This window comes from Eretmochelys imbricata, chromosome 12, assembly GCF_965152235.1.
Source record: "Eretmochelys imbricata isolate rEreImb1 chromosome 12, rEreImb1.hap1, whole genome shotgun sequence".
In the NCBI taxonomy this organism is placed as follows: Eukaryota; Metazoa; Chordata; order Testudines; family Cheloniidae; genus Eretmochelys; species Eretmochelys imbricata.
In genome coordinates, this window is record NC_135583.1 from 19695128 (window position 1) to 19707991 (window position 12864).

The window sequence follows — 12864 nt, forward strand, 5'->3', positions numbered from 1 at the left end:
TCCGTCAGCTGTGGGCAGTAATATTGGGAGCTCCTCCTTTGGACTGAGAATGTGCCCAAGCCAAATTTATAAATCACTATCAGATACCTGTTGTTGCCAAGTATTGGCCCATTTGTAAATATTCACAGTGACCATCCCATTATCATTATCACACATACTTGGAGTTATCTGGCAACAGTTATGCAGACAGTGAACTCTTTGGCTCTAAGCCCCCTGTAGACCAAAACACTTATGACTTTATTGCATTGTTACCTTTAAATTTAGGTTGGTTAGGTCTAATTCTATTTAAATTTGCTTTAATCTTCTGAAAGTCGAAACCTGAAAATTATCCACTAAGGTGTAAAGGCAAAACTTTACCATATTTTTGCTTGTTTGATCATTTGGGTCATGTAGCAGGTCTAGGGCTATGTTTGCGCATGTACCAGGGTGGCCAAACTTACTGACCCTCTGAGCCACATACGACAATCTTCAGAAGTTCAAGAGCCAGGGCACACCTGCCAGGGCTTGGGGCTTCAGTTCCGCTCCTGTTGAAGCCCCGAGACCCCTCTCCCCCGCCCCCACTGAGCAGAACCCCCTACCCCATCACTCTGCTGCAAGGCAGAAGTCCTGAGCTCTCTCCCCCACCCCCCAGTCTGGTAGGTGGAGAATGGGGGGAGGGGGGCTCCGCGAGCCACACTTTAACAATAAGAGAGTCACACGTGGCTCACGAGCCACGGTTTGGCCATCGCCAGCATATACTTGGCCACTTTCTTATTTCAGACTTTCTGAAGTATGTCAGGAGGACAGTTGATTTTGCAGGCTAGGTATACATCAAACATGCTTGTGGTCCCAATCACAGTACTATGTGCGCCGGACAGACTGTTACTAGCCAGTGTCAGACTCAAGAGTGTTAACTTTAAAGGTAATTTGCACATTTCTGATCCTGCTGCAGCTCTGTGTGGGGTTGGTCCGAGTCCTCATGTCCCCTGACTGAGCAGCCTGATAACTACTCAGACTTAGTTGGGCTGCATTGGCCGTGGGGCAAGGGCTGAAAACACAACTGAGAATCTGCATTGTCCTAGCTGTGCCCCATTTGCTTTGGCTGTACACCTTTCCACAGTGGAAACAAGCAGCAGGGGCTGTGGGTGTGTGTGTATATATATATGTGTGTGTGTGTGTGTATATATATATATAGCAAAAGAGCCTTTTCATTGAATACAGTATCTGCCACTGGAGGATCATTAATACATTGCCTTCATCCTCCCTGGTTTTGGACTCAGATTATGCTGCTGATGTGCTGGAAAGTAGCTGCACCGCAACAGTGTGTCTTTGAATGTGTATGGAAATCGTTTCCACTTAACTTTCATTGGTTTGTTACCCAGAAAATAAATACTTTTGAGAGCATACTCGTTAAAAAGCCTGAATGGTAGTGTCCAGCTTGGGCTCCACTGAAATCAGACTGAAAAAATGTTTCCTTAACAGATATTATTCTAATATGTTCTCATTACAGTATCTGTCTGGCCTGATGAACAGAAAATTCCTCTTGTTATAGATCATCCATTATACTGTCTCTTTTAGAATGATCTCTAATGTCGACACTGGATGTCTTTGATTGCAGGTGTTCACCATGGGAAAACCACGCTGGAGAACTGTGTGCTACAGTGTGAAACTACAGGGGTTACTGTGCGGACATCAGCAGAGCTATTAATGAAGAACTCTGATCTGTATGGTGCCAAGGTGTGAACTAACTTTTAAATATTTTTTTGAAACAAAACTCCATCTTGAATAAAATGAAGCTCCCTGCAGGCAAATAGGGAATCATAATCAGGAAAGTGGATGAGTTCCTTGATCCTTTAAAAAACCACCGGTATTTTCCATTAGATGGCTAAATATAATTGGTGTTTAAGAAATCAGTCAGAAAATTCTCTTAACCTCTTATGTAGTATGTTTCTACGAGGGGAGACTCATATTGACTTGCATGTGAGACTGAAAATCAAACCATAACCAAGAGTCAGTTATGAAATAACCCCAGGTGCATTCTTGGAGCTGATTCATGGGATAAGGCTGTTCTTAAAATGAGCCTGTTTTGTGCACCTTAAATGGTCTTGTCTCTCATTAAACTGATATTCTTTCTCCAGCTGAACTGCCTGTTTTTGAACATGTTACCTATTGATTCTTACAAGGAGATGATCAAAATCTAACACTTCATTACATCACAAAAAAATCACTGGATTTCCTAGGACTGGTGTGGTGTATTCAAGAGAAAATACATCTCTGTGCATGTGTCATGCAATCTCATCCCAACAGAACTGTTGTGGTGTGGTAGCAGCATTGCCAGTGGGGATTGAACCATGAGCATCTCCTACCTGACTTAGTTTACTAAGCCAAGAACAGGAAGAAATAGAAGACTCTTACCATGTAGCCACTGGGTAGAGACAAAGATCCACTTAGGGGTAATGGGTTACACTGGGAACTTGCTGACTCATTTGTGATATGTCTCTTTAATTTACAGGGTGCTGGTGTGGAAATATACCCAGGTAGCACATGTACCCTGCTGGGCAATGGCATACACCACTGCAAGGAGGGAATCCTCATAAAAGTGAGTTCCAGATGGAACGTGCTCTGATCAGTTATCAAGATCATACCTATTCAGATTGGTACCTACCAGTAACTATTCTAGTTAGTTATCTCATGATGTCACTACTTTTTTATTTTAACTTATTTGAAAGACAAGGTATGATAACATTGAAAGCAGTAGATTTAAATTTTTGTCTATTATAGCAAAATAGTCCTACTTCATGGCTGCAACAAGAAAAATGGTGACTATATTTATGTCCCTTAAATATACAAATAGATGAAGTTATTTTGTATTATCTTCATTTTTAGAGAAGACATTCTAGCTAGGTTGAAATTCCCTTTCTGAGAATTGGTTATGTAAATCTTTTTTTCATTTGTCTTCTGCTATAGGATTTCTTAGATGAGCATTATGACATTCCCAAGATCACCATGGTGAACAATGTGATCCATAATAATGACGGGTATGGAGTCGTCCTGGTTAAATCTACCGTTTCCTCTGATGTAAAAGACATTGCTGTCAAAAATTCAGAAGGTATTTTTTTAACTCTAGTGACTTAATAGGAGTCTAAATGTAGTGGTGAATCTATGGTTTCTGTAAAATATTTAGAAAATGCACATCATATAACTTGGCAGAAAGAAAGTTTTAAACTTTCTAATAAGGAGAAAAAAATATAAATCTAGGTCTGACTTCCCTATAATTATCAGAGGACTGAGATTTCCCAGATCACAGCTGCTGCAAAGGAATGTTTAGGAGTAGCTGCAGGCTGCATGTGTGTAATTACTTGTACTTCAATTTCACTTTTTTATCCAATGATATCAAAGCATTTGTAAAAACTTATTCTGGGCACTGGAAGCCAGTATCGGGCAGCTGGCATGATGGTCTTTCAGAACATCCTGACTACTTAGCCATTTAAAATATGACACTTTCTGCAATAAAAGGAGTTTTAATCTCTGTTCCATGCTAGTTGTCCTTGAGGCTTTCCATTTGTCTCCCCTCTGACCCAGCCACTCGTTTAGTGTGTCTGAGTCCATCTTAAATGGAGTGTAGCTATTCGGTGAGGAAAAGGAGCTTTCCAGTTGATTCTTGCCTACTGGACCTGTCTGCTCCACTATGCAGATCCTACAGGACTGGAACTAATTACTTGGTCACACACACAAAATGGCATGTTGTCAGGGAGAAAGTGGGCATATTCCTCCCACGACCCTTTACTACCCATATTAATTTTCTGCTCTCCTGTTCCACCATGCAGCAGAAATGAGACTTGTTGGATCTAGCTTATTCCTCCCAGTGTAGTTGTTCCCCACCATAAATATCACTTGACAACTGTACTTTCCATGTCTTATTTCCAAAAAAGATACTAAGCTCTCAGTTGCAATATCTTATCCCCACTCAGCTGTCTCTCTCTCAAATACTTGACTGTCTCTGAGTAATTTATTTAAGTCTCCAGATTCTTTCTTAAGCATCACACTCGTATACTTGGAATATATGGGGCTATCATTAAAATTGCATCCCAAAGGGGTGGTAGGAGGAAACTGATGAATTTTTTCTCTGAACTTTTCATAAAATATTCATTGCCACTTTGCTGTTTCCAGTGGCAATCACCTTGAAAACTTCTTCTTGCATTTTAACTCTTCATGCTGGATTGTCATTGGATATCTCAGTTGCCACCTGACTTTGTTCTTTGTGCTATATGTACTGTACCTTTGTGTTTGCATTGGAAGAATTAGCTCTTATTGACGAGCTGATGTAGCTGAACTATGTAATACTTGAAAGTTATTGCAATATGGGGAATATTTTCATTGTTTAATAAGACTTAAAGAAAACCCCTAAATTTCAAAGTATTCCGAATCTGACACTTTAATTAGTTCAGCTCCTCCAGGCATCTGCACAGTCTGTAATAACCTCATCACTGTTTTCGGATTTAGGAAATATACAGACTATCCAGTCAAACGGTGGGACAGACAATGTAGAAGATTTGGGAAATGAAGAGCTACATGAATGTGCAACAGGTGAATTGGAGCTCCATGAGAGAGCTGAGATTTCTGAACAAACTGCAGGCAATTATGAAATTGCAAATGAACTTGTTGCTACCTCTGTAAAGAAGAGCCAGATGCACAAGAAAAGGCTGAGTGAACTGGGAATCACAGAGGCTGATGACAACTTAATGTCTCAGGAAATGTTTGTTTCTATCGTGGGCAATCAGTTCAAACGAAATGGGAAAGGAAGTTTTGGCACGTTCCTCTTTTGACTGTCCTGACTTGAAATGCCATTAGGGTAGGCGATTTGCACAAGCTGTTATGTTCACTGCTACTTTCAGAGAAGTTAATCTGACTCATCTGCCTTCCCTTACGTTGCTAGAATGTGATGAAATTCAAGAATATTTATTCTTTTTACCAGTGTGCATGTTGCACATGTGAGGTTGCTTCCTTGCAGCAAATGTAGAAAACCGAACTCCAGCGTGGAAACCTTTATGGACATTGCTGATCCACAAGCTTTTCCTTTGCCAGCCACGTACTTCACTTTTATTATAGTATTTATTTAGCTACTAAATATAAAACACTTTTTAAAAAGACCTAGGCACCAGAGGGGAGGGTGGACAACAGCTGCAACCATATAGCTCCCTCCATGCTATTTCTTAACTGTGCCTGAAGTGGTTCTGACTTCCATGTAATACTGGCATAGTACTTCAGTTGTATGTTAATAAAGGCTTTTTTATAATTAGGGTATTACTCAATCACTTATTTATTGTTAAGAAATTGGGGGTTACCAGTATTATAGTTACCGGATTTATTAGGAAATCTATTGAACATCTGAAAAGATGCTATTGCTCAAAGCAATGTGTGTGTGCATGTAACTTGTACTGCCTAGTGCTAAAAATATCAGTGTACCCTTTTCTTTAGCCATAGTAGTGTTTTGAATTGCAACAATTTCCAAATGAAAAGGAATTAAAGTAACATGTTTGTATTTGTCATATTTTTAGATGTTAACACAATGCTTTTTAAGTAATAAAACATGCTACTTGTGACATCAGACCATACTCTTAGAAGGAATGGAATATTATCAGAAATGTAGTTCTCAACTGGAATTTTTTTCTCCAGCCCATGGGAATTTTTATCAATAAAACAAAGGCAAAGCGTATCAGATCTAATCCCACCAGGCATTCACCTCTGTGCTCCACAAGGTGAACGGAAGACAAAGGGTCAGCTCCCAAGTTCTTACTTGGTCCTAACTTGAAGAAAAACTTGCACTGACTGCATGAGTGAGACTTTAGTCCCATAACTGCTAGAGCATCTTTCTGGTGTAATAGCTTATTAACTTTCTTCATCCTGTTGTCCTTTAAGAGCTACAGATTTGCTTTTTTTGTAATTTAGAATGTGTGTAAGGGAATACTAGCAGGGAGAGTGAGGACCTGAAAGTCCTGTAAGGTGTAAAATAACACAGCTTGCTGATAAAGGGATGATAAAGTATTTTCAATGTTACGCTGCAGAAAACTTCAGAAGATAGCTTAACACAATGTAAAACAAGAAATGAAATGCATAGCTTGTTGAAAAATTGATGTGGGTTTGACTATTTAACACTCTTCACTCCAACCTCAGTCAAGTGGTGATTAAATACCTTAATTCTGCTTAATGCTTACTGCTTATTGCTGTTCCCTGCTTTCCTATCCCACCTTTTGCATGCTTTTCCACTTAAGACACACAAATTAATATTTAATTTCCATTGATTGTTAGAGAATTAAATGCCACACAGATCCCAATTTCACTCCAGTTATCTTAATTCATTAAGCACAGAACCTTGCATTTCTGCTAGTCAACAAATACATGGAAATTTTGTCATGGCCTAAGATTATATATCTGGTTTGATTATATATAGGGTACATATATCTGGTATATTTTAACTCTGGGACTCAGTAGTCTATCTCTAAATAATACATGTCACACAGACCATTTTACTCTTCATGGAGGTTTATGCACATAGCAGGTTCTATGTCTAATTTCTAATCTGTATTCCTAATTAAAAATTGGCACAAAAAGGCTGTAGATCTGTGGTTTTTCCCCCCTCATCTGTCTTCAAATTTGCTGGTTTAGAGGTGGTATTTCTCTCCTACGGTTCACTTTAAAGCTATTTAATGTCTGACATCTTGCCTCTTTTTTTTTTTACTTTTTTAAATGGGTATGGAGGTAAACTACTAAAACAATATTCTCTTAACATGCTTGCTTTACTACTCAGTTGCTTTTTGGATGCCAGAGACCAGAGTTGATGCCAATGGAGGTCCATATGTGTAGTGAGAGCAAATGGGAAAGCGTAGTATTGCCATTTGAGTCAGAAGACCTTTGTCCTTTTTGCCTGTTACAGAAACTAAAGTGTAAAATGGTGGGTTGCTATTTAGCATCTGTGTAGCTCAAAGCACTAAATAGTCCATGGATACAGACTGTCTGACCTATAGCACCTGGTTTGCTCATCAGAGTTCAGTCGTCTCTATCAGTCCATACATGTGTCTGCCCAAGAAACATGAAAGCCTCTTCATTTTACCTTTGGTAGCCCTCCATTCACAGATTGCTTTCTGTGAGGTAGGTATGCTTAAACAGGAGGAAGCGAGAACTTTTCACTGGGGCCAGAACAATTGCTTGTATATGTGTTGATTCACCAAGCTGTGCAGTTTGCCACTGGCTTCTAAATTCGTCTCTCTAAATGAGGTCCCTATAAGATGGAGAAGGAGAGAGTGAGACATATGTGGTATAGGAACATATTCTCACAGCTTTATAGTGTGACTTATCTTTTTGCATCCCAGTTTAGAATCTGCCTCCCCAGTACTCTTGCTGACACTGCTGAACAGCAGTGTGATGGCATCTTGCTGCCAAAAAAGTAAATCTTTGGAGGGCTGCTCTCCCTTGTTTGATCCAGGCACAAGATGTTTTCTGGTGGATTTTTAAAAGCTCAGTCTTAGCCTCACTCAACTCCCATTAATTTCAAAGGGAGCAGAGTTAGGTGAACCCAGCACCCTTGAAAACTAGTTCACTCTAGTAAAGAGGTAGCAACATTTAACGTAAACCTAGGAACCTCCAGTCTTTGGCTTGTTGACTGTAGTTGATGTGGCCATCCCCCCAGAGTGTATGCCTTTTCTCCTTCCTTGATTTTACCTCTTCTTACACAAGGATCGTTTAGTTGTGTGCTTAGGGTGGGGTACAGGATTGGCTTTAGCCATTTTGCCAGCCAGGCCAGAAAACATTTTCGGTAACCCTTGCTCTGCCCTGCCCCCCTATTCACTGCAATCCTTTAAAGGGGTTGAGCAAGAGCAGGTGCACAATACTACCTCAACAGGCTTTTGTGGACCATATTTAAACATAAATCCTGTTAGGCCTTGGCCTTTGTAGACAGGGACTGATGGTGCACTAAACGGTCTCCAAGCTTTGACGAGTCAAAGTGGTTTTGTATGGGGGTATTTGGCATGGTTAGGCAGTATGTACACAAACTAGACACTAGCACCCTTAACAAGCACTGTTCTCGGGAGTTGCCCTGGCCAGCGTAGCAATCACTTCACTGGAGCCCCTAATGTTTCTTAGGCAAGGTTCTGTACATACATTTGGTAGGAGATAGTCACTGCCCTGATGAGTTTAAAATCTAAAGACCCATAGACTGGGAGAATTGAAGTATCCTATACACCTGGGAAACCAAGGCAGAGACAGATTAAGTAACTGTCTGAGGTTGCTTGTCAAAGTTCTTGTTAGTCAGGAGTTGAGCCCAGATCTCCTGATTGTGTTTCAGTTCCCTACCTGTAAAGGGAGATAATGCATTTCCTTTCCTCAGAGGGGTGGTGAGGATAAATACATTTAAAGAGTGTGAGACTCCAATAGCATGGTATAGGGGGCCATATGAGATAGTATCCTACTGCCCATCCAAAGGGTTAAGCTGGTCCTATAAAGGAAACTATGGAGGACATGTCTGTAAGCCACTTCCTTCTACTAAACCTAGATTTGATTTCAATGAGCAGCTTGCAGATGAATGAAAATGGTGTAAGTAGATTCAATTTTTAAAGGAGAAAATGAGAGTACAGAGTGGCAAGAAACTTGAATACATACAAAATTCCCGCTCAGCCACTGTAGAAAAACAAGATGCAGCTCAAAACCTCTGCATCTTAGTCTAGGACAAAACGTATTTACATTTAAGGAGAATCTTTATGTACTCAGCCCTTGAGAAACGATTAGTCGTGCAGCTCAGTACTCAGATGAACTTTTATTAGAGTATAAAGAATGTGCTGAATTTCAGAACTATTTTTAAAAAAAGTGAATCCAATCAGACTAATAAATTATAACAGTGCAAATTGGAATCCTACCTCACTTTTTTATGGTACACACAAAACACTGCAGGTGTAAGTAAATGATTCTGTTAAGTCAAGTGTACTTAATAAAATACTGTTAGCTGGCCTTTAATTCACAGTGCTTTGTAGGTGATATTTTGTCTGCAAAAATTTCTTGGCACCAACCTGCTTAACTTTATCACCCAGGACTATTGTAGGGCTCCACATATATGTAAACTACAGTCTCAGTAAATCTGTGGGTCTGTTTTGGGTCTAGTATCCTTGTGGGATACTCAGTTAGTTGTAGGCTTGGGAAATAGATTCTAATCACATTAACTATTTATGAAATAAGGTTTTAATTTTTGCAGCACTAACTATCTCATTATTTTTGTGTCAACGCTGCTAAAATATAATTTTATTCTGATTTCTATAGGTAACATTGAAATTAATGAAAGGAATTACTCCTGGTTTTGTGCTTATATCTTAATACGATTGTCAGTGAAACAAATCCTGTTTTGAGATGCAAAAGGTAAATGAGCATTTTGGCTTTTCATCATAGCATCTGTATTAAATGTGCAGCATACATTTCCTTTAGCTCTTCCCCACGAATGGGCTAACAAAGGTTAACAAAGAATTGCCTCCTCAATCTATGTGCCCAGGCTAATGTGTGTTTCAAAAGAGTGTCCTTCTAACTCCAATTGTCACTTCTTCTTTTGGATACCTGCTTTGTTTAAAATGGACACTGTAATTCCATATTACAGAGCAGGTTTTTCCTAGTTTAGAACATTGGGTCAGTTTCTGTAACTCTTTCAATGGATGTAAAATGTATGTGTCCAAACCTGTGACAGTATTTTGCTTGGGATAATTCTGCTCCACCATACTTTAAGCCAAGAAAGAAAAGATTGTGCTCTAGTGCGTGCTGTACCCTAAAAGGCACCAGGGAGAGGGAGCTGATATGAATTGATGTGATATCAGATTCCAAACCAGGTAATTAACCATTACAAGGAATTTAAAGAGGAATGGAGTCATGTGGGAGCGGCCAGGGACCTACACTAGCCAAAGACCCAGCAAGCTCTCCTTAACTGTATTTTTAAGACCTATGATTACTGGATGCTCACTTGCCCAGAAAATGAAACACAAGCTCTTTTTAAAAGAATTTCATCCTCTGCCTCCCAATTTAGAAGTTATCACCTAAAGCCACAGTTGTGCTTTGAAGGGACAAATCCTTCAAAAAGGAGGAGCCTCTTTTGGGCTGGTGGTTTGCTGAGATCACTGCCTTTCCTGCTATCCCATAGTGTCTGCTTGTTTCTTCATGCTTCCCCATCTTTCTACATCCACCTGTTATCTTATACTTAGTTCTTTGGGGGCAGGGATTGCCTTTTTTTGCTTGAGCTGTGTACAATGCCTAGTACAGTGGGGGTTTTGGGCACTACCACAACATAAATAACAATCAAACCTCTTAGCTGACTGGAACCAAGCAGTGTTACTGACTGTTCTCTTTAACTCTGTGTCCCTCACCTCAGATTGGGGGCATGCAAAACCAGTCAGGAGTCTAAATATTTATATTAGAGTAGCATCTATCAGGGCCCTGCTGGGCTATGCACTCCAGACACCAGAGGTAGCCTCAGTGCCTGACTAAAGAGCTTGTAATCTAAGGCACCAGTCTTGCAAGCTACTCCGTGTGGACCCTGCACCAGCTGAAGTCAATTGCACTGACCTGATACATGTAGAAATCAGTGGGGCTCCATACAGGTGCAAAGGTGGGCTCCAAGCTGCTTGTGGAATTGAGGCCTCAGGGAGGATTTTCGCAGTGGTTATTTGATATGCACAGTGTCTCTTCATTGAATAGAGATAATACAGTCATGCTGGGATTTCCATGGGGGGATAAATGTAGCCAGCACATCCACCTTTCCTCATGCTCAATCGTCCTGAGCCATAGCCATTACTGCATGATGAATTATATTAATTTCTTCTTCCTGACAGCAGTTGGATCTATATTCTTGTTTTCTGTAAGTCCTTTCTTCCCAAACGATCCCTCGCCAGTACAGCCACTCATAACTAACCATTGATATTTACGTGTCTTCATCTAGGTCAATAAAAATGACATATAAAATATCTTCTGTTTGGAACAACCCTAGCTGTGCGCCTAAGGCTTATGAACAGCCTTTTGAGTCAAATCAATAGTGCTGGAGCTTCTGTTTTAAAACTCAGTAAATGATTAACAAGGTCAGTTAAAAGAGATCAATAACTGGGTATATATCACTTCACAGTTTAGGCAATTAAAAAAATTCACTTAGCTTTTCCTTGTAACAACAACAAAAAAACAGATGGCAAGCAAAGAGAAATTGATCTAGGTTTTGTTATAACCAATAGCTCAACACCCACCTCCTTTCTTCATAAAACATTCATTGGCTGTCTGGAAGGCCAAAGTGAGAGGGGAGAGCTGATATTGTCTAAATGAATGTTCTATAACAGCAAAAATCCTATTATTTTAGGAGAAAATGGGCCAGATTCTAGAGCTTTGCCAGCTTATACCATCTGAGGATCAGGTCCAAAATGTCTCTTAAATAGTAAAAAAGTATTGTCTAGGAATAGAGCAGCTTTACTGGGTTTTGTCCCAGGCTTTACCCTGGTGTTGCTGTGTGACCTTGAGGACAACGCTCATCTACTTCAGAGGGGTGTCAGTAATAAGAGCTAGATATTATTATTCCTGTGTTGCATGAGCATTTAGGAGTGGAGGCTGTTGGCAAAGAAATCCACAGCATACTCAGGAAAATGTTCTCTTACCTGTTGCTTTTCGTTTTCATTTAGCAGCAGCGGCAGCACTTCCATAGCTACTTTCATCTGCGGATGTCAGACAGCGGTGTTAATTTGCACTTTCATATATTACCTTTCATCCAAGGATCTCAAAGTACAATTATAGATGTCTCAGAGGTAGATGAGAATTATCTCCATTTCACAAATGGGAATTAGGGCGTGGATCAGTTACATGACTTGCCCAAGGTGAAAGAGCAAAACCATAGTGCAGCCTGGGATAAAACCAAGGAATGCTGGCTGTCTCCTGTTCTAAATTACCAGATAATATTTTCTCCCTTTCAAGAGATAATTTGGATCTGATCAGATTGCATCAGATATGGCATTCAAAGCCCCAAATTGTAAATAATGATTTTCCACAAAAGGAATAAAGGCATTGCCTCAAAGATTTTGTGGAGGTTGCACATCTTCTTTCTCACTTTTTTAATCTTATCTGCTTTCTCATCACAACGGCAGAAATGTGTTAACAGGGAGGCTATTCTGTTCAGGCTCTCACTCCTCCCCAACAATACAACAGGCTTATTTTTGTCAGACCTCTAGCTTGACCTGAAGGAAGAAGTAATGGAAAATCTTGCAAGATCTCCCTGCCCCTGTTTTCTAAACTCCAAGAGCTTTTGCACAAAGGTCACCGATTACTACAATTGCTAATAAACTGAATGCCACCTCTAGTGATAAAGATTCAGCAGATCAAATAACGCCCTGGATGAGAACCGTGCAACTCCACTGGTGATGGATTGCACTTCTTATGACACTGGTGTCAACAACCACTGCTGCCAGAGTCCGAACAGGTGTAATTGTTTGGCTCTGGAATTGGAGCTTAGTGGCCGCTTCGGCTGATTCACCAGAAGGAATAGAAACCCACTCGCTCTGTTAACAGTCGGGCTAACAGGAGTAAAAAGTAGTAAACTTTTATTTTTGTCACTGAAGTAAAGAGACATAGAATCACAGGGTTAGACGGGACCACAAGGGTCCTCTAGTATAACCCCCGCCAAGATGCAGGATTTGTTGAGTCTAAACCATCTAAAATGGCTATCCACCCTCCTTTTGAAAACCTCCAGTGAAGGAGCTTCCACAACCTCCCTAGGCAGTCTGTTCCATTGTCCTACTGTTCTTACAGTTAGGAAGTTTTTCCTGAGACCTAATCTAAACCTGCTCTGCTGTAGTTTGAACCCATTGCCTCTAGTCCTGCTCTCTG

General features: G+C 40.3%; 1 protein-coding gene across 1 annotated transcript in view; it reads left to right on the top strand.

The window, feature by feature from the left end:
- SHCBP1 (SHC binding and spindle associated 1) overlaps positions 1–5474 on the top strand; it is a 32480-nt gene extending 27006 nt beyond the window's left edge. The window contains exons 10-13 of the mRNA XM_077831052.1: positions 1598–1716; positions 2492–2578; positions 2947–3088; positions 4483–5474. Of these exons, the coding sequence (XP_077687178.1) occupies positions 1598–1716; positions 2492–2578; positions 2947–3088; positions 4483–4805 (671 nt within the window). The 3' untranslated portion in view covers positions 4806–5474. The remainder of the gene's footprint in view (positions 1–1597; positions 1717–2491; positions 2579–2946; positions 3089–4482) is intronic.
- The last annotated feature ends 7390 nt before the right edge of the window (positions 5475–12864 follow it).